Below are 24784 nucleotides of genomic sequence, written 5' to 3' on the forward strand. Positions count from 1 at the left end.
CATTTGGCCAAGCGCCAGCGCGTCACATAATATACGTGAAAAACATCAGACCGGCCGGCTGCACATGCACGTGACCAACAGGTGCCCCATTTTTTTTTTTTTTTTTTTTTTCGACAAGTCACCGCGATTTTCGTTACAGAATATACACGGGACGTGCGCCTCGGGGAAATTCAGTGTGACGTTAGTTGGAAGCGATCTTGGCTACTTTGTGACGCGCAAGAGGATATACAGTGTAACTCGAGGAGGCACGCCGCGAACGGTGGATAAACGTGGCTTTGAGATAATAGGAGCAGATGACGAAATAGATTGGATGTGATGTGTGTTTAAAAATAATTTAAAAAAAAGCCCACGATACGAAGCATTAAAAAAACATTTGCGCGTAACATTGGCAATGGCTGATAAGGAGACCTCGTTGGCTTCCGATCGCGGATTCGAGGATATCGTTAAAAGTTACGACACGTCGTTCAAGCTGATTTCTGACGCGTTTGGAGGAAAAAAAAAAACATCGAAACCGTACAGTTATTTAAGTTTTGAGATATCATGATTTTTTTTTTTTTTAAACTATTTCAGAGTAATAAACAACACAAAGTACATCGTAGGTATCGTGAGGCATATTACAGAAGCAAAGTAGGTACTTGCAAAAAAATCTTCAGATGCACCTCCTTAGAATTCAGCTTTTTCTATGTCGGTTTCTACGAGAGATCGTCAATTGCGCGTCGATTCGCTCGAAACGTGTATCAAATCTTCCCATATAGTGTCACAGAAGGAGAAGTACACACGTAACCGTGAGTCGTTGCTCGAGTGAAAAATTAGAGGCTCGAAATAGCCCGTGCTTTTTTTCTCTGTACTCGATTACGCGCTCATTTTCCGTGCAATTACGCGCGCGCGTACCAACCCCCAAGCCAGCAACGGAAAGAGGGATCGACATGCACCCGATACGCGGGTGGTGGGGAGTTTCCTTCCGCGAATAGACCACGACGGGGATAATTATAGCGACGAAACTATCGGGACCTTGCACTTTGCCCGCGAGATGAAACTATACGGCCGCGCTGGCTCTTGAAAACAAACGCTTGTGATTTTTCCTTCCACCGATTTTATTTTCGCGCTGAGAATCGCAATCCATTCGATGAATAAAAAGAACAAAAAAAAGGAGCCACCCACCGGAGCTCTTATCGGCATTGGCCATGGCATTGGCCTTCGCTCGGCGTGAAGACACGAATCACCAAAGCGGCTTGATGCTTTTTTTTTTTCCTCTCGTAATTATAATTCAGCAGTGCTCTTCGACGAGTTAAAAGGCTTTTTCAAAACAGACGTCAGAGCCGCTCCTGTTTGTTCGGTCGTAATGATCCAGCCACTGAATTCATTAAATTAATGCGCTGATGAATAATTATTTTGTCCGCAAATGTTTCAGACACGCTCGTGTTACGCTCAAAAAAAAAAGAGGAATACTAAATACTAGTGTTTTTCTTTAAAAAATGGACAATTGGCAGTTTTTCCTCCAAGATTTTCATCTCAATTTTTATTTATTTATTTATTTTTTTTTCTCAACCAATCATCGATAATCCAATACACGACGGTGTCAGATCACTGAAATGGCAACGAATCATACAAGCGTCGTTTGCCGCGGGACGAGTTTGGAAAAGAAGAATAATCCGTTTCCGCGAGCTCGTACACTCGAGAGGTGTATTACCAGATAAATATTCAACGCTCTATGTTTACCATTACAAATCAACGCGTCCAGCGCGCGTCTGCTGGAATTAAACGAATTTGAAAAGCGAGGCGCTGATGGGTCTGGAAATCAACATTTTTTTCCGACGTTTCTACAAGTGACGTAACGAGCAGCGCATTTTTATATGTGCTGGTTAAGTAATACACTTACGCGCGAGCAAAAAAAAAAAAAACGAAAGTAAGTATCATTTATGACGACGGCGCTCTATCACAAGCAAAGCGGTTGAGGGAACAATTTTAAATTATCTTCATCGAGAATATATTTATATACACTGTGTAACGAGTGTGTATTTTGTTTTCGATTACTTTAAACGTAAATAATGTCATTATGTTAAAAAAAAAAATAAAAAAAAAAAAATAACACTCGTCGCTTTGAGCGTGACCCTAATTGTTTCGAAATCGACACGGTTTTTAATGCTCGTGAGTATAATATGTATTATCCTTTTGTTTATCCACGTAGCTAAGTGGAAATTATTTCTATACCGTGCAAAGTGGTGACCTCGCTCGGGGCCATTCTTAATTATCGCACGGAATATCGGAAGAGAGTAATAATTGTTCGAGACGACGCCTAAAACTGCACCAACGAGCCCCACGTCGCAGGCACTTATTCGAGAGCATTTTGTTTCTTCGGAGGAAGACACATGCTTGGGTGAGGAGCGAGAGATCACTGGTTGGTCGGATGCTTACGATGTATATAATTGCATTCCCGCGGTGCGAAGGCATTAAAGAAGCGGTAGGTAGTCGTGGCGCTATAAATGGGTATTACGAAAGACACAGAAATTGCATGCCTCTCGTGTAAGTGTTGCACACTCTTGTTCTCCGAAAGAGATAAACAGAGAGTCACTCCGCGAAATGGATACATACGGATGTTGTTCGTGCCTATGCTGAGAAAAAATTTGTCACCCCGAAAGCGTCGAGTTGTTATTTTTTTTTATTAATTATGATTATTTCGAAGGTCATGCGCCGTCATAAGCCACAAGAGAGGAGCCATCGGTATGAACCGTGCAGCAACACTCGGCGGATGACTGACGTAAAACGAGACACCGGTTGACCTGTAACTTTGATTGAATAAGTTTCAAAAAAAAAAAGCCCCAACATCTCAATCCTCTTGTCTATATACTTGCAGAAAAACAAAGCTCGTCGACGTGGCGATGCCACAGGAACGACGACGATGACGGCGATGATCACGCCAGTCGATAAAATAATCATTAGCTCATTTGCGGCGCACTGTACTCGTGCAGTATATGAGTGCCGCACACTTGACGTTTCGCAATCCGCGCGGCCTTGGCGTTATTCTTGACGTGCTCTAAAAATAACGCTCGGAGCAATCCGCGCGAGGAAAACGAAGGGGGGGGGGGGCAAAAAATAAACTATGGAAAAAGTCGAGGAGACCGCGGCCGCGCGAAGACGTGTGCTTGCCGATCCGATCGGACCATCGATCGCGCTTCTGTCTCTCGCGCGTGTGTCCTGGCGAAAACGTCCCGGGAACTCGTTTTAATCTTTCAAAAGGAAAAAAAAATAAAATCTCCTCCGCTGAGACAAACGGTTGTTGCTATTATGCTACAGTGCAGGGAGAGAATAGGGGATGCACGGGTGAAAAATACAAGAGACGCATAGCTTTCTTTCGAACCGTTTGGCTCATACTTTGTACACTTTTGTATGTTTGAACTGTAACTCTTGACTCCCATTTATTTAAAAAAATGAAGTAGTCGATAAATTTTGCCATACTTACTCTGTGGCAAGCGTCCAAAGCCTCCCTCGTGGGAGAGTTTACTCGTTTGATTAAATTCCAAGTGACGTTTGCTGTCGACGAAAACGCGCTTCCTATCGTCGCACAAGCATACAAGGTACTTTTTTTGCGCCTCAGAATTTTTTTTTTTTTTTTTTTCCTTCCCCCCAGTTGTACCACCTGCACCCATCGATTGTTCTATTTTAAAAAGGATCTATACGCTGTAGCACTCGGTGCAGCAGACCATCGAGGCTATTTTCAGGGCTCGTGATATTCCATTCCATCAATTTACCCATTAGCCGTACCTGTCGGCGAAATACTCGATTCCTCGATTTAACTGGCGAGCGCAGCAGCGAGGAAAAAATCCATTTGCGGTTCCATCGCGTGGAAAAACGTATTTCGGTCGGGACGGAGAGAGAAAGCGATAGCATACGTAAACAGGAAATCACATACCAGGTGATGAGTGTTTATCACCCAAGTAAAAAAAAAAAAAAAAAAAAAAAAGGAGGGGGTTAGGTAGGATCAACCCCTAAAAGTCGTAGTCGCAGGTGTCTTCCTCCGCAATCTGTATTGTCATCGACGAAGAAGAAGGAGAAGAAGAAAAGAGCGTCCGCCTTTCGTTTCCGCGAAAGTTCAACAACAAGCCGTAAGTATACGGCTGACGGGGCCTTGGCACGCCGAGCTTCACAAAAGTAGACTCGCGCGCGCATCGTTTCCCTGGGAGTGTGGGTATAACAGGAGACCTTGAAAAAGCTGCACCCACGCGCTTCCCCCCCCCCTCCGAGTATTATCGTATTACACGCGTCGCAGCATCCTCTCCCTCGAAATGAGTCTTCGAGGCGTCGGGTGGTGTACACGTAAATGTAAATAACAAAGGGGGATGTTCGCGGTCGCGGTGCAGAGTCCGAAAAATTTCGAGACGAATCGAGAAATCATCTTCCGAAAGGATCGAGACTCGCTGCACGCGTTGGCGCGTCTATAAATAAGCCGCCAGGACGAGCTGCAGCGAACAAGAGAAAATAAATCCTCGTCGCTGCGCCAACACGCGCGCTATAGCCGACGAGAGCGCGCTTTGGTAACTCGCTCGAGAGCCGCGTTTTGCTCTTGGGTGTCAGCGCGCTCGGGGCTAAAAATAAAAGCCGGCTTCGTATAAATACAACGCGACACAAAGTAAAGCTAAACATAGGCCGACTAGGTGTGTATACATATATATATATGCGTAAAAAGAAGTCCCCGCTTTTTACCTCACCTGTGTATGTGTTACACTTGTAGGTATGCCAGTTAATTGTTAAATGCTTCGAGAAAAAAAAATGACGAGGACAAAAACTGCGTGCTTTCAAATCAATTTTTAAGGGAAATCCTGCAATATGTCTGCCAAAGTTGTATACAAGACTTCCTTAGCTGTCCATCGTGAGCCGTGAGTACATAATGTACCAATATGTTAATGTGAGCCAGCAAACGGTGCCTCCTTTTCATTCATTGCGCGATGGGAGAGCTGCCAGAGCGAGTTTCCGAATTTGTTGGGGGAACAACAAACGAGTCGCGTATACTTACACATGCGGCCCAGGGTTGTGTCGATGGACCGATTTATCGAGCGTATAATTTATATGTATGATAATTGGCCTTAAAAACGATAAGGAAACGTTGTGATGATACTCTTGTTATTTTATTGAGAAAAGGCAATTTTTCTTCATTTATCGTAAGTGCAATATTTAAATGCGCACACGCGTGAGCTAACAAAATCGACACGACGATGAAAAATCGTATCCATACACGTATAACACACGTCGCTATACACTGCTTCAGGTAATTTAATTCGTGTATTATTAAGTTCTGGCAGCGCATATAGGAGAATCGGACTTTAATTTTAGTCCATCCGGTCTTTAATCGGCAGGTACAAGTTTATGCGCCTGATGCGATTTTTGTGTATATGCAGGTTTGGCTGTGTGTGTGTGTCTTATATACAATACGATATGCACATGTAGAATAAATAAAAGTCGATGACGTTTCCTTTAGACTTCCGGTCGCTAAAATAACTCCTATGCGAGCGATCATGATAATTATACCGGCCACGATGTAATTATTTTTCAACTCCATAAAAAATACGTACGTCGTAACATTTAGGAGGAATCAAAATATTTTTTGTAATTGTAAATTGATTTGCTTGGCGTAAACTGGCACGAAAAAACGATGCTTGTACGCGTAAACAAAAGTATACTCATTTGGGATGAAAATAAAAAACACTTAATCACTGGTTTGAAAAAAAAAAAAAAAAAAAAAAAAAGTCCGACAAACGAGTTTCTTTTTCCCAACTTTGCTCGAGTGCAGTGTGATGTGTAACACGTGGCGTGCACGCGTCTACGTTGGATCATATATACCAGCCCGTGTGCATTAGGTATTTGTACGCACACTCGAACGCGTCCGTGAGAAAATCGATCGTATTTTTCCTTGAGACCACGACATACTATTTTTACATTTCTATACTTCATGAAACATTGATGGCTTTTCCATTTTAATTTGCGCGTGCAATTTAAGTATTCACATACGATGGCTCGTAATTTCTTTTCTCTCTCTCTCTCTCTCTCTCTCTCTCTCTAATGATAATGTAAAAATATAACTTTGACTTTCCTCCGTACCGATGACGCGGAGATTCTTGTTTTTTGCCAAGTTCATCGCTTCATTCAGAGACAAGTGATACTCATTCAGATGTACGTATTTATCCAAGTGCGTCAATAAACCTCTGCTGCTGGGGTATTTATGCGTATACATAAAGGTGGTTAAAAATAAAGCATGTAAATTTAGTTTTGTTTATCCGAAAAACATTTTTCCAACGCGTATACTCAACGAGCGCTCGTTTTTAAATAAGTTGTGGCACATGTATGTAGATGTGTATGTATACCGATGAAACAAAAATATGATGAAAAATCGATAACGGGTTTACTATTTTTACGCGAAGAGGCAGCTAATGCATACGTATATATCGTATCCTCGTTGATCGGCAAAAAACAAAACTCATCGATGGAAAATAATAAACTTGTTGAAATAAACACGAAGCCGGGAACACAATCTCGGGATTTTTCAATAAAATGGCACTTATTTTTAAAACCATGTAATAAATCAATCCTATCATCGATCCGTAACAAAGCCAGCCGATAATGGGTTCTAAAAATAAACAATGCAGATGCACACACATACACGTATTTTTTTTGCTCGTTATCTAAAGCAAAGTCCATCGCGTGCCGCTCGTTGAGTCGCAGTGCGCTTTTTATTTTCACATACTTTAGATATTACTTGCTTATTTAACGCAAACTACGAGAGAAAGAGCAAAAATCTTGTAAAAATTACAGGTGGGGGACTTTAGTTTGTTGCAAACGGCTTGTTTTTTTTGCCCTGCGACATATCATATGGTTATTAAGTATTATTCTGAAAAAATATGCGCAAAAAAACACACCCACACAAGTAGGGTATAGAATGAACGATGTGCTGGTAAAAAATTTTTGTTTCTAATATTCATTTTTGTTTTTCAGAGTCATTCTTCCTATCACGTCAATGGATCGACCATCAATAAACCGCAAGGAGAGAAAAAAGACGAATGCTGGACGGATAAAATTAGCCGGGCTCTCATAAATAACGAGCATCCTTTGGATTGAAATAAAGCCTATACCGGAAGCCCAACTGTATGCTGTGTATCGGAGGTGCGCGTCCCACCCTGGATTCTTCGTGCGTCCCTGATGCGCGAATAATGTGTGTCAATGTGTTTTATTGTTCGGCAAAGGAGTTTATACCTGCACTTACACGCGGAGGGTGATCGTTACAAGCGTCAAAGTTCCTACGGCTCGATCGACCTAGGGTGTATATACATAAAGAAGAGCATAAATAGTTCACTAAAATTAAGCCAACCTTCGCACGCAGTTTGATGACTCGGTTTGTTATTATTTTTTTTTTTTTTTTTCTTTTCGTACATCGAGCGAGGGGAGTCGTGTATTTTTGAGTCTCACGTTCGGGTCGCGCTTGCGCTCGGTTGTTTGTTTCTCCTGTCGGGTAAATAGTATACGTTCCGGAAAGGCGGGAGGGTGCAACGCTTGGGTGCCGCTGAGAACAGGGACGGGGTGTGAAATTGTTTTGCATCGCCTTTTTTCTTTTTACGATCAAAATAGGCCACCCATCGCAGTGGTTCGGCTTATTGAACGAGAATGTATTTTCAAGCGTACCAGCGAGGGAGTCGAGTGATTTTTTTTTTCATTTACAAATTGTTTACTCCTTTGCTTTCAAACGCGAAACAACAAAACGCCCATTATCTTGTAAAAGTTACCTATTTCCTGTCGGGGGTTTTTTTTTCTCATTCGACGAGTACATATTATATATAGGTATATCGTGTGAGTCAACGAGAAAAACGATTACTCGCATAACATGCTTGTGCTGTTGTACAGCGTACAAAACACTCGAAAGCCCAACGTGTAACTGTGTATCCGATGGTATTATTGCGCGGTCATTTCCAACAGCAACGAAAGTCGAAGACAAAGAAAGTAAGAAATCCAATGCACCAACCATGTGTACCACAAAATTCCCATTCCCCTTCATCTCTCGGAACATGTGAATGTTCTGAAAAAAAAAAAAAAAAAAAAAAAAACGCGTACCACCGAGCAAAGGATACACTCGAGCGTATTTTCTTTACATGAGGATAGCATCGATGCTGTCAGTCTAGCAACGCGAGCAGGTATGGATTGACGGATAATAATAGAAGACTCGCGTAAGTGTAAGCGCCGAGAGGAGGAGATGGGCAAAGGTAAGGGTAATTGGCGATGTAATGCCGATATTATATGATTCACGTGCTCACGTGCGTCGTGGCTTTGGCGCGGCTATTTTTAAAGACGTTAAGCTGCCCGACAGCTCGCGCGCACGCCTGGGATGACGCTGTTGTTGTTGGTGCTCGTTATTTCATTACGAAAGCTTTTCACGTCACGGGCGTTGAAACTCAGTCACAAAGGGGGTAGTTTGTACGGGAGCGTTACAAAAATGTATACGAGCTGTTTGTTATGTATATATTTATGTCGGATGTATTTTTTAAATTACCTAACAAACCCATTGTTACCTGCAGACACCTCAGTCTCGACGTAACACCAAAAAGGGGAAAAAACTGACAACAAAATCGCTCCTGCGTACATAATATACATAAACGTGACGGGGGGAGTCGTCGAGATTGAAAAACATGCATTTTTATCGAGCGCATATGAGACAAGCGCTCTAAAATGAATGAGAGTTTGCTCGACTTCATGCTTGCCGGGGTCGGTGGGCGACGTTCGACACAAACCCGAGCAAATCCTTGATCAGCTCCGAGATGTTTTACCGTTAGATGACAGCGATTGTTTGTCTCGTTTGCTCTACCGAGTTTCCTTGATTTTTCTTATTTTTGCCCAATAACCCGTAGATCATTGGTATTTTAAGATTTCATCACCAAAAAAAATCCACTCACGCGAGTGCAAAATTATGTACACGTAAACCATCAGCAGCGACTCGTAAGAAAAAGGTTGGGGTACGTCATTGTTGTAAATTTTAACACAATTGTCTCACCTTCGGCGTTGGCTTCACCTTCAGGACTCGTGGCTCGATGACGACTGTTGGACATCCTAGCTCGTTGCACATTCGCCTGATGCAGGCGCTTGCACCTCCTCGTCGTCACATTTGTTCTCGCACGGGCCCTGAAATATTTATACACGCGCGTATTACATATTCATCCGATATTTTCGTCAAGCTCCTGGATACTGTCATTGGCCTCGGTTTCGGCTGTTTTATAATGTAAGATGTACTTGTGGCACAGGCGCGCTCGTCATTTATTCACGCGTCGTTATACCGATATCGACTCGTCTTTCCGCCTTTCGAGGCTTTTTATATCATAATATATATACGAGAAAATTAATGAGCTGAGAAAAAAAAAAAAAAAAAGTATGTAGAGTCGATGAATAATCCAGGACGAAGGAAATTGTTTTGGCAATAGCGTTTATCAACGTCTGAAAAAAAAAAATTTGTTTTCTCACAGTCATTTAGTGAGCAAAAAAAAAACGATCGAGAAAAGATATCAGAAATTTTCCCCGGTGCACGTGTTGTAATCTTGAAAATAAGGATCGACAGGTTATTGTCTCCACGCGGTTACGTAAGTTTCAATGTTTATTGAAAAATACATCGATCGATGGACGATGATTCGCGCGAAAATAGAACCACCAACGGAGGGAGGTGGGGACGAAAGTCATTTCTAATTTCGGACACAAATCCAATGGAGCTAAATTAATTATCCAGGGACGGCGCGGGCGGCTATTAATAGAGCGAATTCGGTATACACCATCCGATCAATTATTTAATCCCCTCCTCCGTCTGATGCGCCTATATCGTTTCGCGCTATGTATATTTTCATCCGCTCCTCGTCGACCCCTGTCGCGACATTTTTCTAATTTATCTAATTGCCCGACAGGTTTTCCACGCGGATCGATGATCACGCGCGTCGAGCAGCTCTGCCTATTATTCACGAAGTGATTTCAAGAACACGTCCCCCTTTTTCGTGCATAAGCGTACTTTTTGCATTTTTAAGAGGCAAACTCTTTCGCCAGAATTTCAAGTCGCCGATCATCCAGGGGTGCCATTACAAATCCAACTTTCGTCGCGTTGCTGCAGTCCATACATTATGTACGATCGGTTGGTGTACAAACACAATATCTGTGTGAAGCGTCGATATGACTGCTGTAAAATTTTAACTTCGTTTAGCTGGAAATGCGCACGTTCGAGAGAAAGAGCGTGTCCGAGTAAAGTCGGAAGAATAAAAGAATAATGGTCCAATGAACCTGAGCGAGCCGGCAGCGAGAAAGGTGTGGGAAATTCTCGAAACGAGTAAGTAAAAGTTTAAATTCGCGAAAAATACACGCAATGGTAATATAATATGCGGGTCAATCGAGCGATAAAGCAATTCAGAGCTCGAAACAACGAATGGAAAATTGTGAGTAAATGTACGAAATCGGTTCGTGGCGCAAAAAAGAGTCCGATTGGCGAGACGTATGAACAGAGAGAAAGGAAAAAACGGGAAGGACGCAAACGTGAGTGTACGTTATATTATGCAGTGTAGAAGAGGAAAGAGGATTAAAAAAAAAAAAAAAAAAGGATGCACTGCACAAAAAAGCTCCTCCACCGCGGCCACTTAGCCAAGGAGTATAAGTCTGTTGATTCTCAGAATTTTTCTCCCTCCCTGGGCGTCACGTGTACAGGTACATCGCGACTCTTACTTTTTTATCATCTATTTGTTCTGCCGTGCAGCAGTACAGTATCCAAGCACACCTACACCTTCGTTCGCGTTCTTTACTTTCACTCCTGTGTCTCGTCGTTCGCAGACACTTTAACTTGCGTGCTGGGCACCACTGCCGAAAAATCTCCCAGCCCAGGTCGAGCATCAAGAATGAAAGGGGGATGCGCTGGCATCCGAAACATTTTTTTTGTACACCTACATGTCCCTGTGTGAAAGTGTGTGATGGATTACAAACGATGATCAATTGATGGTTTCGAAAAAATTCAATACCTTTCAGGGACCATATTTTCAAGCAAAATTTATGGATAATTGTGGTAATTTATGCAGGGCTATATAAGTAGATAAAAACATATATACATATATATTCCGAGCAAGAGCTGTTGACGTCAGATATACCTGTAGTGGAGTCACTGCCTTAACACACAGCCGCGCGCATTTACACATATATATACAAAGCCAGTGGATAATAATAGAACAATGCGGAGGGAGAGAGACAAGGAGAAAACAACGTATAAGAAGTGTGTATATATACAAATATACAAGTGGCAGCGATCCATTGTTATTGTATGTTGGCACAACAGGTGTTGAATATTTATGAAAATCCGCAAGACAACATACAAGTAATAACATGAGCTTTTGGTTACATTTGTAAGTAAATAGTACCTGCTGTGATAAAAAAAAAAAATTCATTTCAATGTGTGTTATGGTTTTGTTAGACCGTATACATGCGTCATGGATAATTTAACGAGGTGATCGAGTACTCCGATACTTACCTTTCTTTGTAACAATCGTCCAGTCACCTGTCAAGCTCTTTTTCTATCCATTTCGTCCTTGATATTAACACTACTATACTTGAGCACTGCATAAGGAATCATGATGGTACTTAAACGTTGTAGTAATGCAAACGATATCCCTCTATTTTGAAGAAATCAGTCAAAACAATATTGATAATTGTTCAAGTGTTCAATAGTGGGAGCAGACGAAAGCGAAAGCTCAACCAATGATCCCATGATCTAAGTGTTTTGTTCTTCAACAATTATTGTACACTTCACACGTTTTAAAAGACAATAATACACAGGTAGAAATAAACACCAATTACTTGTAAATTGAAAAATTTTATTTTCGACAGGTCCATACACACCAGAGTAAAAAGTAGGTAATCACGTCAAGCCTACCAAAAACTTACGCTCACTGTTGTTATTTGAGGTTATGCTAATGCTCTCGCGCGCGGAACGCGGAACATTTTCACACATTTTCATATTACTATCACAAACGGCCTCGAGTACAAGTGCAATAGCTGATGTTTACCTATATGTACAAAAAATCGCGGCAGTCGCAGTCGCGGCTCGCATTTCGGAACACTCCGAGTTTATACTCTCGTACAGCTCATAGCTATGACACTCTTTGTCTTTTTCCTAATAAACTATATTTCATTTAATATTTTTACTACCATATTACTACTATTCTGCGCACACGAATCAGGTATGATCGGAGTAATTCGGAGTATTTTTCGGAGTCAACATAAGTAAATAAGTAAACACTGTCAACAGAGACGCGGAGAGCGAAGACTACAGTGACATGTGCATGTGCCCCTTATGGAGAAAAACAATAATAATGAAAAAGCGCATGCGTGACATTCGTTTCTAATCAATTATCTAATCATTTATAATATTTTCTACAGCTTGGAGATCACACGAGCTCCGCTAATCAATTTGTTCTTAATTTCTATGATAAATTTATCACCTCAAAATTTCATGCTTAGCTCAAATAAAGCTCCGTTCTGCAACATACGAATATTTTTAAACATAAGTACCAATATTTACTGGCTTACTGATAACAGTGTTTGCAAAGTCGTAGATTCTGCGAATTGATTAATTGATTTATGGATTAGTGTATTTTTATTGTCCTAAAGATTAATACCTATATACTTACAGCTATATGATTGAGATCCGGACACTATAACACTCAACACTTATTAACAATAACACACCTAACCAACGCATCAGCGCCATCTAGCGTTGATATTTTCGCAGCCGAGGCCGAGTTAAAATCTAGGGACTCGCTCATGAAAAAACACTAGAAAAAAGTCACTAGAAAAGTCACTATAGGTTTCAGCTTGGAATGGACTGTGAACATATGAACGCTAGATGGCGCTGTGGAGCGGGCATATAGAAGTTTAGTTTAGTTATAATCTAGTGACTTTTTTCTAGTGTTTTTCCGTGAGCGAATGACTAGATTTTAGCTTGGTCTGGGCTGTGAAAATATCAACGCTAGATGGCGGTGTAGCTTTGGTGTGTTTGTATATAAGATTGTGTGTGTTAACTGCAGTTAAAAGCAAACATAAACATAAGAAAAATAGACTGCTCTTTCTTATGTACGGCGCTGAAACACAAGTAGAAGAAGACGCAACATCGAACGTGGGTATCTATCTCTCTTGCACATTGCCAAAAGTGGGATTCCCATTGTGGGAACCCACGTTCAATGGTGTGTCTCCTTCTACTTGTGCTTCAGCGCCGTACATAAGAAAGAGCATAGAGCAGTCTATTTTTCTTATATGCCTATGGGTGCTACGACATTTTAGGGATTGCGACCGCATCGATAAGAGTGGAGAGGGAAACACATTCTACGCATACATACATATACTTATGGCTTGTTATTTTCAGCTAGTCCCAGGTAGTCCCGAAAATGGCGGAGCAAATCAGTGACTTTTATGCCATAGAGGTATAAGATGATTCAATGATTTTATGCAGACATTTCAGCCACACTACAAGCGCCACACGACTCTGTCTCAAACTATCTATTCATTAATTCACGTACGAAATCAATTAACAAAGATAAGTTTCTAACTTTATTCGCGATATTGAATTGACATTAAAGTTCATAGGTACAACTATACGTCAGCCAATTATGCAGCGCCAGAGCAATGTATTTTTATATTTCAAAGTGATATAAATAAAATATCTGTTCACTTACACTATCTCTTGCCTCTTACGTGGGAACTTTTATGCATGAGACAAGTTTTTTTAAAATCAGAAATCTCAGATTTTATCAAAGGTATCCAACAGAATAGTGTGCAACAAAAACTACTCATATGTATTTTCCTGTAATTATACATTCGTCGCAATATATGTATTGTAAGTATAAATATATAATACTTAAGCTGTGCTGAGTGCTTTGTGCTCGCTTTGTGCTGTATGCACTGCAGTGTTATTGTTTTAGACAAGTGTCAGTAGATTTTGCCCTATATAACTATAGAGATATACATATTGTTGGTTTTGGATTATCTTGATGGCATAGTCAGATCTTGTATGTTTATAAGTGACAGTTGTCTGAATCAAGTGTAACGATTTTAACATTTTAACCTCAATGTGTGAGTGCTGACAAAGATATTTCAACCATCCAAATATATTATTTGAGCCATGTGCATGTTTATGTTCTTGTAGAAAATGTCTTGGTTTTTTGGCAAAAAGAAAAATAAAGAGTCCCCACCCAGCTCGCCAGAAGAACCTGCACCACATGATGGATTTATTTTTGTTGAAAAGCGAAATCAACCCAATACAGATAATAACACACCAAGCTTGTATCCTAATCTCAACGATCCATTATCTTATCAACCAATGTCTGGTCCAGTTGTCAAACAAAACTCACAAGATGGCCAAAATAACGACTTGACAAGTATTCCCTTTAAATTCAGTAAAGATTTGGAAAACACATTGAATCAGGATTTGGTCATTGATAAACTGAGACTGGAGGAAATACTTTCTTTTATCAATAAGGTTGGCGCAGAAAATTACGACTACGAATTTCAAGTGGAACGGAGTGTTATTAATGAGATAAACAGTCAAAATGACGAGTAATTTTGTCATGACAATATGAGATTAAGAATATGCACATGTTTGTATTACATGTACCATTGAGGATTAATTTTTAAGTTACAGCACTTAAGATTTTATTTTTGTAAGGATCAAGCATGTAGAGTGTAAGCTTATATTTTGCAAAAAGAACGTTTATCTTTGTAAAGAGTACATCTTCTTTTATATAAATATCTATATTGTTGCCATATTGTAAGAGATATAAAGTAATTATTTATATTTACATAAGTGTATGTTATGTACATCAAAAGTTTTTCAATAAAAATATTGCAAAGTTGATTTTTTTTATGATTCAACTTGAAAATGAGTAAATAAGAAACGCAATGGTAATGACTATTGAAAATGGAATCCAGGTCTTGAAAAATCCTGCAACACTGAAACCAAAAATATATTTCAGTTTTCATCACCTCAATGTAATATTTTTACATTATAATACTTACCTCACATATTTTCCATATATAAACATGTAAAGTGCTAGTTTTACCATATTCCAACTATTTGAGTTGTCATAGGACATGATATTTAATGCTCTTGCTACATGGGAATGACAGTTATCACAGAACAGATTGTGCTAAAAACGTGTAAATAAGATGTAACTCAATATTTTCATGTGTAAATAAACTTTACTACACATGAGTCTGTTTCAAAATATCAGTACCATTCTTTCTTTGTAGATTTCACTTGCTTCATGCACAGCGGAATCCCATCCCTGAGCCTTTCCTTTTGCTTTTGTATAATTCAACTGCCAGTATTTTGTGGGCCATCCAAATGCCATTCGGTCCTCAGAAACAACGTATGGTCCTGCAAAGTCACGTATTATCCCAGTTGAAGTTGCAATTCCCATGTGTCCAATGAAAGGGAAAAGATATCTGTAATGAAAAATCTTGTAGTCCATTGTAGGACATCGATAATATGTTTAAAAATAGAAACAGGTTAAGCCCTTACGTTATTACTGGAATTGGTGTCCATACTATGCAAAAGGGATATCGTTGTTTTTGAGAATCAACGCGTAAATCCAAAATTGGCGATGACGGCATGTTGTTCGTGTCATCTGATATCATTTTTATCGAGTATAAACTATTTTTTTCCAGTCATTCTTTGATAACTCGAACTGAGGCAATTTCACAGCAGTTTAGTTTCTGTACTATTTTATTGCTCGAGCTCGCCAACGTATTGTAGTTGTTACAAATTGTTTATGATATTTGAAAAACTTCTCTGACGATTGACACTTTGACTGACATTACATTCTGCAGATAGATAATACATGATGAACATGATACTTGGCGAAAACATATAAGACTTGTTCGTTGTTTAGCACGGAACGACTTTGTGTATTATTTGATCAGCTCCAGATTGCTGCTACTCACAATTGTATATATGTATATGTATATGTATACCATTTAGTCGCCCGAGTGATCCCTTTTAGCGAACAAAAATCTCGTACTTATTGTGTACGGTGAAACAAAACCAATTTTCAGTTTTTTTACGAAGCTTATGGCCCGTTGCTTGGCATTGGTATACTTAAGAAGCAAGCTCTTATGACTGTAATATAATATATACACCAAACACCAAATAAGTATACTTAATACACCCACAATAGGTACCAATAGGAGGCAATGGTCCAGTGAGACAGGGTCGTGGAACCTGGAACAATTAAGGAACAGCCTCTTTGGCTACTCCTCTCTCTCCCTCCGCTCTTCACCTTTTCCCATTCCCATGCAGAGCTAGCTTGCTCAGTTGCTCCAGCTCCAGTGCCTCCAGTTCAACTTGCGCCGGGGTGCAGGTAGCAGGTACTAAGTAATTCGACTACCTACAATACGTGTGTTTTTTCCTCTTACCCTTCCTGTCCTCTTTTCTTTTCTCTCCTTGTTTCTCTGCATGGGTACCTATTTCTCTTTTTTTTTTTTTTTTTTTTTTTTTTTGTTAACGGAAGCGCAAATCACTTATACTTGTTAATCTTGGTGGTGAAAAATACATGTTGACATGAGCTTCGTGTTATATACTTTAGTGACAATGAATTCGTCAGAGAAGACTGTAGCAAGTTATGCGATTAACTATTGACGAAATTACCTGGTCGGGTCGGGACTACGGCTGTGCTTGTTTTTTTGTGCCGAAGCAAAGCAAAGAAGCAGATTATTGATATACGAATATCAGAACTGAAAAGGAGAGCACATTTAACAATCTACTGGTTTTATATACAACGGAAAGGATGATCTGCAAGTTTAGTTACCACAGGGGCTTGCAGATTGGGCTTTGGATACCTGGCCCAAAAAAGCTGGGCTAAAGGTGACTGATTATTTTTTTTCCGTACTCCACTGTACATCAGACAACACACTTTTTATGTGTTGGTAATAAATATAATTTTTATCCAAAAGTGCTTGTGTACCACTTGCATTTTTGTGTGTGTCTATATGTCGTGATTCAATAAGTCTTGCATGGATTTAATGAACCATTTACACTTGACATGCAATCTTAATATCTAATAATAACTGAATGAATTTCTTGTCAGATGTCAATGTGAATCATCACATTCACCCAACCGTTAGCATTGTCTTGAGTTGTTATTCACAATCTTGCTGAAACATAAATAAATGTAGAATAATAATGTTTCGGTGTATTTGGAGCAATTTTATTTAATTACATTAATTTAAACGCGATGGCCCACCAATGCAAGTAATCTATTGTTACAAAAAATCTGAATTTAATTATCAAAGATTAAAATGTATCTTATATTTCAGTGTATTGGTTTAATCTTATCTATTTCTTAACAGTTTCTTTGTCTATTGATAAAATTAACTTTGTAGCTTTTTTTTCCATTTCAAAGTAAATACCTTTTGCACTTGTAATTGTTAATTAAAATTAGTAAAATCTCTTTGATTACAACAGAATGCTGCGAGGTCAGTTGAAAGAATTTTCATCCTGGATGGTTTGTTTTCATCCAGAGCCATTCAAGCCCAAAATGTTTGGCTCCAAAACGAGTGGCCACAGTACCTTTTACACAGACTTACATATCACGGATGAAAAAGCTTCATCCACCACGTCTGTTGATTCAGACAAAGGTAGTAACAGGAATTCCAGAATACTGGAGCAACAGAGCACAACCAGCGAAGATGGGAACTCTCAGGACTCAGATTCTGTTGGTGGGCAGGATGAACAGAGCCAGTACCCCAGACATTCCTTCCACAGGATTGCAAGCTTTGGAGGCTTTTCTAGATTCAGACCTTTTATTATGTCAGCTTCTGCTACAGAAGTTAGCACAACTGAAGAGGCTGTCACTGAATCTTCTTTTTCAAAAATGTCCCACAGTGTTTTGGAGTACAGAAGTAGCAGGTAAAATTATTATTACAATTATGTTTGGGTGAACATTTTTTTTTTTATCATACTGAATCTATTGTTTTCTTGAAATTCCAGCTACGTAGTTACAGAAAGTTCTTATCAAAATGATTATGCAGTTAGTGAATCAGATAGTGATGAGGAGTCTGAAGAGACCAGATCTTCTGAAACAGACTCGGCTATTGTTGCGGACCATGCAGATGATATTCTAGTGGAAAAAAAACTAAATGCTAAGAGGAATTTAATTGAAGAAAAGAGAAAAAAAGCAAGACTGATTGCCTATGAATTGTTATCCACAGAAAAAAAGTATGTTAGCACCTTGTACCTCATAGATCAAATATTTCAATTCCGAGTTGACCAAGAAAATCGAGCACATACGATGTTCCCACCAGAGACTGTTCAGCACATGTTTTCCAATATTAAATCGATTTACATATTTCACAACGACTTCTTGTTACCTCAGCTAGAGGTAAGGATAGATGCGTGGGACGCAGATCCCCGAATCGGCGATATCATGAAGAATTTCGCTCCGTTTTTGAAAATGTACACCGAATACGTGAAGAATTTTGACTATGCCATAAATTTAATAAGCACACTGCAGCAAAAAGTTTTAAGGTTCGCCGCAATTATAAATGAAATTCAGAAAACGGAAGAGTGCGCAAAATTGTCCCTACAGCACCACATGCTCAGCCCCATTCAGAGATTGCCGAGATACGAGTTATTATTGAAAGATTATTTGAGAAATCTTGTTAAAGATAATCCTGACTACGAAGATACCAAAAGTAAGTATTTTTGTTCAGGTACTTTTTTTCTTTAAAGAAACAATGTGGCAGTGTTAATAAATGAAACTTGTTATGTTTTGCAGAAGCACTAGAGTTAGTGTCAACAGCGGCAAACCACACCAACGAAGCCATGAAGAAGATCGACAAGTTCAAGAAACTCCTGGAGATCCAAGAAAGTATTTACGATTCAACCGACCTAGTCAGTGCGACGCGCGAGCTCGTCAAAGAAGGAAGAATCGTCAAAATTTCAGCAAGAAGTGGTGATCACCAAGAAAGATACATGTTCCTAGTAAGCATTCCGAAATCTCGTTTGTAAATGAACAACAATTTTTCATGAAAAAATTTTTTCTTCTTTCGTAGTTCAGCGATATCCTACTGCTGTGCTCGCTACGACTGATACCAGGCCCAATGTATCGACTGCGCGCCAAATTCATGATCGAAAACCTCCAGGTGATCGAAGGCGACAATCTCGAGACCGCCAACACGTTTTACCTTCGTGACGAGAATAAGAGCGTCGAGCTGTACACCCACTCGGCGACGGACAAGGCTGCATGGCTGGACGCGCTGTTCGAGACCATGCAAGAGATCATGCGGCGCAAGGCGAGCTTGAAGACCGGAGACAATCCAAAGACGGCCGGTTTGGTCAAGGCCGACGATGTCACGCGCTGCATGGTGTGCGAGGCTATCTTCTCCGTTATGAAGCGCAAGCACAATTGTCGCGCTTGTGGAATCGTACGTTTGATTGGTTTATATTGATCGTTGATTATTCGCTATTTGACGTAGTTAAATGTGGGGGATTCAATAATGCCCGCCATTCATTGGAGGCATTGTTGGCGATGCGTGCCGTCTTTGTCGAACCTTTGATTTATTGAGGAAGTATACATACATGAGTCGGCCTTTTGTATTCGTGCGTCTAAACGCATGGGCATTCAGCTATCGAGCGATGATTAGACTCGTTTAATACTTAATGATGTATGTTTCAGATCGTTTGCAGCAAATGCTCGAACCAAAAGCTTCTGTTCGAGGATAATAAGAACATGCGGGTGTGCCGGCTATGCCACGCCGCACTGACACAACCGCTGAGCAAAACCTCGCCATCTTCCCCGAACGGCCCGGTGTCGTCGCTCCTTCAAGTCTCGGCGGCCGCGTCCTCTGTCCTTTCGGGCTACCTGCACCTCAAGACCCAGGCCAGTAAGCCGTGGACGCCACGCTACTTTGCTCTCCACGTGGACTTTGTCCTCTACAGCTTTAAATCAGACAGTGAAAGCACGGCTATGACCGCGACGCCGATGCCCGGTTTTGCAGTAACGGACGCCACTGAGCTACCCGATGAGGATCCGTTGAATTCCAAGGACCGTGTCCGGGCGTTCAAAATTCATCATACGCGCAAGTGTTATTACCTGCAGACAGCTTCGCAGTCGGAGAAGGACAGGTGAGCCACGATCGCTCAATCAAATGTAGAACGCACAGACGTGACGCATTAACGGTCCTGTTTTGTGCTCTTTGTTTCAGGTGGCTCAACGCATTGCAATTAGCAACCAAGGCGGAACTGCCTCAGCCCACTGATCACGATGTCAAAGACGCACAACTAGAAAGTCAATAAAATAGAAAATAAGGAAGACGCCCCACCCGCTAAAGGCGAGGAACATTGGGAGGAAACTAAAGTATTCTACAAGCGTATTAAACATTTTAGCCAATTTCCCCATTAATCGCGTTAAAGAGAATGAAGATAAACGACGACGAGATACACGTAGCACTTTATTGTTGATAAATAGTCTTACACGAATGAGTATTGTTAAATCACGTTACAATTTTTTTTTTTTTTTTTTTTTTTTTTTTTTTTTTTTTTTTTTTTCTTAAGTATTTCCAGTTGTGAGATGTGTTTTTGTTTTTAATAAAAGACGCATCGCGATTCATGTGTACAAAACGAATTTTTGAAAATATACACCAGAGGATTTTTTAAGATTTTAATGTAATCGCGAGTACGAATTTTTAAGCTTCTTTGTTATTGCTATATTGATGAAAAAAATGCGTGAATTTGGACGCAATTTTTTAAAACGTAAGAGACAAATTTTTATCTCGTCTTTACAATATCACTTTTAGAGATTTTATACAAATATATTAATCCGTTTACGATAACACAATCACACCTGAGATCTATATATTGACTGTCTCTGACTGGCGCTTGTTATTTTTGTAAAATTATGTTATATCTATTAAAATATTATATACGTCGTTTAATAAGCGGAATGAGGAAATAAAATAATAGAAAAAAAGCTAAGCTAGAATCGATAGTAATAATACTATAAATGTGTAAATGAATCACGCTGGTTTGAGTGACAACTGGATATTCAGCTTTCATGGTTTCATCAGCAGCTCGCAATTATTAAATTCTGTGATTTATACAACGTCCTGATATTCAATTAAATGTAATGTTTTTTATGTTCTATAGCTTTAGTTCTTGTACAGCTTAAGTGAATTTTTTTTAACTTTTTTTTATTACACTAATAACATCACTGAAAATTAAAATAATTCATATTCAATCAATGTTTTGATTGGTGTAAAAAATTTATTGGGTAAATAAATATGTTCTGTTTTAAAATTGAGTCTTGATTTTTATCGGTTTCAAATAGAGCATGGTCGCTAACAAATTGTTTAAGGAAATTAAATTAATATCCCGTTGATGATGCGTTCGATGAGATAAGGCTACTTAGATATCCCTGTGTATATATCCGTTTTGCGAGCATTTATAAAAATACAAAACATTTTGCTGGATAATTTTTATGTAATACGGGGTATGAGTATTACACGTATATATTTCGCGAGTTGCCATATTTTCGCACTGCTCATTGGGTAATTTATTTTCAAATCATGGCTCTAACAATTTCACACTGTCTGCAATGGCTTCGTAAGATAAATAGAAAAAAAGTTGTTTTTTTTTACGCTTTGTTGCTTATCTTTTAATGCAGAGTGTACTTATGCAATTACAAAAATTATTAATTTTTTTATCAGGTGAGGATGACAATTGTTAACATTACCATTATAAACAATGAAATTGTGTGCATCGATCGAACGATCGGGGCACACGCATCGATTCAGCGCAAAAATTTGGTTTGAATGTAATTGCAATATGACGTTTATAGAAAAAAAAAAAAAAAAAAAAAAAAAAAAAAAAGTATACCGTGATGCTTTTTCATGCGTACGAAAACCGATAATAATATATTTGGTGATTTCACAAATCAGGTACATTGTAAGTATGAACAAAAATCAAAGGTTTTATTACCATCAAAATACACGTGTGATATTTTAATAATAAAAGAATAAGCTATACGATTGTATACGCATAGGTGGGATCGTCATCAGCGTGATTATTGTCACACCTTCCTCTTTCTCAGCTTGATGTGCACACCGTCCGCGGCTGCAGTGAACACAGTGACGGGTCTAAGCGTAGTTTCCCCCTTGGTCTCGTTGCTCAGCTCGTACTCCTTCAGTATGGTGACAATGGCGATTTTTGTCATGAGCAAACCCAGCCTTTGACCTGTAAGATTTAGAAGAAAAAAAAAAACCATTTCAAGAGCTGCATGTGTGTTTGCGCTCTCTTAGACTCACCGATGCAAGACCGCGGCCCCATGCCGAAGGACAAGGACGAGCTCGGCAGGTCGTCCGACTCGATGCGAGGCCGCGTGGGAATAAACTCGTTTGGGTTCTCGTAGTGCTTGGGGTCGCGGTTCGTCCCGTTTATCGATATGTAAATCGGAGTTCCCTTCTCGATCGTGACGTTAGTTCCTGGTATCTGTCCCATCGTCACACATCATTATAGTCAACAGTAAAATATGTACGGTGACACAACACGTATACCTTGTAATCTCGGACGGGCACTCGGTCAACCATCGGCAGGGGCGGGTACATCCTGAGGGTCTCGTTGACCACCAGATCCAAAAACTCCATCTCGTTGATCAAATCGGCGGTCAATTCTTTGCCGGCCGTGTGTACCTGGATCTCCTCGTACAGGCGGTTCTCGTATTCCGGGTGTCGGGCGAGCTCGTGCAGAGTAAAAGCGATGGCCGTCGACGCGGCCTCGAATCCCGCTACGTAGAACGCCACGGCTTGGGAGAGTAAATTATCGCCTTCGAATACTTGAACAAAACAAAGCACGTACTTTCATTCGTTCGTTCCATTTGGCGCATCGTATCTTGTGTATCATGTTTAATAGAAAAAAAAGAGTTACTGTAATCCGGTCTCTGCTCCCCGTTTTTCAAGCCAATGAAGTGATCGACCAGATCGTTGCGCTTGGCGTTGTTCTGCTCTCGCCTCCTAATCGAGTCCCCGAAAACGATCCTGAAATACTCCGCGGGCCCAACCATGAAGTTTTCGACGAATTTAATCAAACCGGGCACATAAAACAATATGATCACGATGATTCCTCTCTTCAAGCCAGATAGAATTTTCTGACCTACGGATCAAACGTGTATACGCGAATGGAGATCGGTAGTTTTTATGCAGATACTAGAGTTATGTTTTTTTTCCTCCGATCGTTTACTTAATGCACATCACATCGAAGTACTTATGAGATATGAGAAAATCTCCAAGTTTTCCTCGTGACGTGTACGAACCGAGAGCTTTGCATTTTAATTATTACTATAGTTGGTCATACGATTACTCGAAATGTCACGGCCAAGACAATGAATTGAAGATAATAATGCTCGGATGCTCGATGGTACGACGCATACGAATGTACATTATATTATATATTGTGCCGCGTCTAATGTTTATCTTACCGAGAGCGCAAAGTGTTCCTTTTAAAGCAGTAGTTGCACTTTGTGCCAATGGTAAGAAATGGTAATTTTCGTTGGATAAGTGCCATCGACTCCTGGGCTACTTTGCGTCCGGAAAAACGTACGATAGCCGCAGGGCGATGGCGTTTATGTGGAAAAATACAGTTGGCACCAGGGCAAGCACGAGTCCCTTGGTTCATAAGTGCCATCGACTCTGGGGCTATTTTGCGCCCATCGGTAGGTAAATGTATTTAATAAAATCATAGTATAGGTGTGTATGTACCAGCTTCGAAAAACGCGATTTTGCTGCGGTCGAACGAGTCGGTGTCGATGCCAAAGGCCAAGGAGGCGATCACGTCCGTCGTGTACCTGCTGGCAACGTCCTTGAACTCAAAGGAGCGCCAAGCACTGTCCTTGTCTCCCTTGGCTTCGTCGAAAAACCTGAGCATCGGCTCGCTGCACTTGACGATCAGCGGCGTCATCGCCCGGAGCTTGAGCCCCGTGACGCTGGGCGCGAGCTTTTGGCGCAGGTACCTCCACCTGGGCTGGTGGATCCCCAGCAAATTCACCAGTCCCACGGAGTCCTTTTGTTGGGCCCCGCCGAAACACCGGTTCGGAAACGTCTCGAACTCCTTGACCATGAGCTGCTTCATGAGCTTGAGATCGCGCAGCAGGAGCTTCGGCGAGTGGAAGATGTAGAACCCGACGAAGGGGCTGTCATTGTCCTCGGCGCTCTCGTAGATATCCTGGAGCTCCTGGCCCGGTGGCTTCTTCAGGGTGAAGGTGCTTCCGAAGTTGCCGAACAACCAGTGCGTTGGGGGTGACTTCACCCCACGGCGACTCCAATAGGACAGCTTGTACCTCGCGTAGGCGTAAAACACCACGATCGCGAAGAGACCCGCCGATGCGAGGTGAAACACCGGAGGATAGGACGACCAGCTCAGCAGCATCTTATTTTTCCGTTACTACTAAAGCGATTTCTTATATATGCCCCGCTGCTGCGCGTTACTTGCTAGTTTAGCCGATGAAAACAGTTTGAGCTTTATGTAACAACTGCATGCGGATAAACGTGATGGAACACTGACGGCTACTCAAAAGATTTGAAACCAGTTATGCACAATTAGATTCTATAAATGAGCGCATTTTTGTAAGTAGAGGAAGATAAAGAAGATGGCAAACGAATCGATGCAAGACCGAGATAATCATGCATACAACACTTATTGTTGAATACATTATTAGTGAGTGAGTGAAGTCTATTTAAAGGAGTGGTGTACTGG

General features: G+C 40.5%; 5 protein-coding genes across 7 annotated transcripts in view; 2 read left to right on the forward strand and 3 right to left on the reverse strand.

Annotated features, from left to right (window-relative positions):
- The window catches only part of HDAC4 (histone deacetylase 4), a 68424-nt gene extending 59297 nt beyond the window's left edge, over positions 1-9127 (reverse strand). For both annotated transcript variants that reach the window (XM_023389693.2, XM_014356378.2), the window contains exon 1: positions 9029-9127. In XM_023389693.2, the coding sequence (XP_023245461.2) occupies positions 9029-9083 (55 nt within the window). In that variant the 5' untranslated portion in view covers positions 9084-9127. The remainder of the gene's footprint in view (positions 1-9028) is intronic.
- A 4382-nt stretch (positions 9128-13509) lies between these two features.
- Positions 13510-14894, forward strand: LOC106641837 (uncharacterized). 2 transcript variants are annotated; one of them, XM_089595849.1, is made up of 2 exons: positions 13510-13879; positions 14189-14894. In XM_089595849.1, exon 2 carries the CDS (start codon positions 14192-14194, stop codon positions 14600-14602), a length of 411 nt encoding a protein of 136 aa, XP_089451975.1. In that variant the 5' UTR covers positions 13510-13879; positions 14189-14191; the 3' UTR covers positions 14603-14894. The 2 variants fall into 2 exon arrangements, with proteins under 2 accessions (XP_089451975.1, XP_014211861.2); XM_014356375.2 differs by lacking the exon at positions 13510-13879 and adding an exon at positions 13895-14115.
- Positions 14771-16386, reverse strand: LOC106641836 (transmembrane protein 222). Its single transcript, XM_014356374.2, has 4 exons — positions 15563-16386; positions 15276-15486; positions 15058-15188; positions 14771-14991 (listed from the first exon to the last, which is right to left on the reverse strand). The coding sequence occupies exons 1-4, from the start codon at positions 15676-15678 to the stop codon at positions 14910-14912; spliced, it is 540 nt and encodes a 179-aa protein (XP_014211860.2). The 5' UTR covers positions 15679-16386; the 3' UTR covers positions 14771-14909.
- A 297-nt stretch (positions 16387-16683) lies between these two features.
- On the forward strand, positions 16684-21302 carry LOC106641802 (FYVE, RhoGEF and PH domain-containing protein 1). Its single transcript, XM_014356327.2, has 7 exons — positions 16684-16903; positions 17504-17947; positions 18029-18732; positions 18816-19021; positions 19093-19464; positions 19716-20164; positions 20245-21302. Exons 2-7 carry the CDS (start codon positions 17505-17507, stop codon positions 20333-20335), a joined length of 2265 nt encoding a protein of 754 aa, XP_014211813.2. The 5' UTR covers positions 16684-16903; position 17504; the 3' UTR covers positions 20336-21302.
- Positions 21303-21987: 685 nt separating this feature from the next.
- Positions 21988-24717, reverse strand: LOC106641783 (cytochrome P450 6k1-like). Its single transcript, XM_014356299.2, has 5 exons — positions 23791-24717; positions 22961-23185; positions 22591-22868; positions 22342-22525; positions 21988-22270 (listed from the first exon to the last, which is right to left on the reverse strand). Exons 1-5 carry the CDS (start codon positions 24455-24457, stop codon positions 22107-22109), a joined length of 1518 nt encoding a protein of 505 aa, XP_014211785.2. The 5' UTR covers positions 24458-24717; the 3' UTR covers positions 21988-22106.
- Between the last annotated feature and the right edge of the window lie 67 nt (positions 24718-24784).

This window comes from Copidosoma floridanum, unplaced genomic scaffold, assembly GCF_036245765.1.
Source record: "Copidosoma floridanum isolate Cflo_tuat_1 unplaced genomic scaffold, Cflo_Japanese_pri ptg000029l, whole genome shotgun sequence".
Classification (NCBI taxonomy): domain Eukaryota; kingdom Metazoa; phylum Arthropoda; class Insecta; order Hymenoptera; family Encyrtidae; genus Copidosoma; species Copidosoma floridanum.

Coding starts and splice junctions, on each gene's coding strand:
- LOC106641837 (XM_089595849.1), top strand. CDS start 14,192: ATGTCTTGGTTTTTTGGCAAAAAGAAAAATAAAGAGTCCCCACCCAGC.
- LOC106641836 (XM_014356374.2), bottom strand. CDS start 15,678: ATGATATCAGATGACACGAACAACATGCCGTCATCGCCAATTTTGGAT. Junction 15,189..15,275: donor AAATCTACAAAGAAAGAATG/GTACTGATATTT, acceptor ACACGTTTTTAG/CACAATCTGTTCTGTGATAA. Junction 14,992..15,057: donor ATATATGGAAAATATGTGAG/GTAAGTATTATA, acceptor TTTTGGTTTCAG/TGTTGCAGGATTTTTCAAGA.
- LOC106641802 (XM_014356327.2), top strand. CDS start 17,505: ATGCTGCGAGGTCAGTTGAAAGAATTTTCATCCTGGATGGTTTGTTTT. Junction 17,948..18,028: donor TTGGAGTACAGAAGTAGCAG/GTAAAATTATTA, acceptor TTGAAATTCCAG/CTACGTAGTTACAGAAAGTT. Junction 19,465..19,715: donor ATTGTCGCGCTTGTGGAATC/GTACGTTTGATT, acceptor TGTATGTTTCAG/ATCGTTTGCAGCAAATGCTC.
- LOC106641783 (XM_014356299.2), bottom strand. CDS start 24,457: ATGCTGCTGAGCTGGTCGTCCTATCCTCCGGTGTTTCACCTCGCATCG. Junction 23,186..23,790: donor AATCGCGTTTTTCGAAGCTG/GTACATACACAC, acceptor TTTGATCCGTAG/GTCAGAAAATTCTATCTGGC. Junction 22,869..22,960: donor GGAGCAGAGACCGGATTACA/GTAACTCTTTTT, acceptor GTTTTGTTCAAG/TATTCGAAGGCGATAATTTA.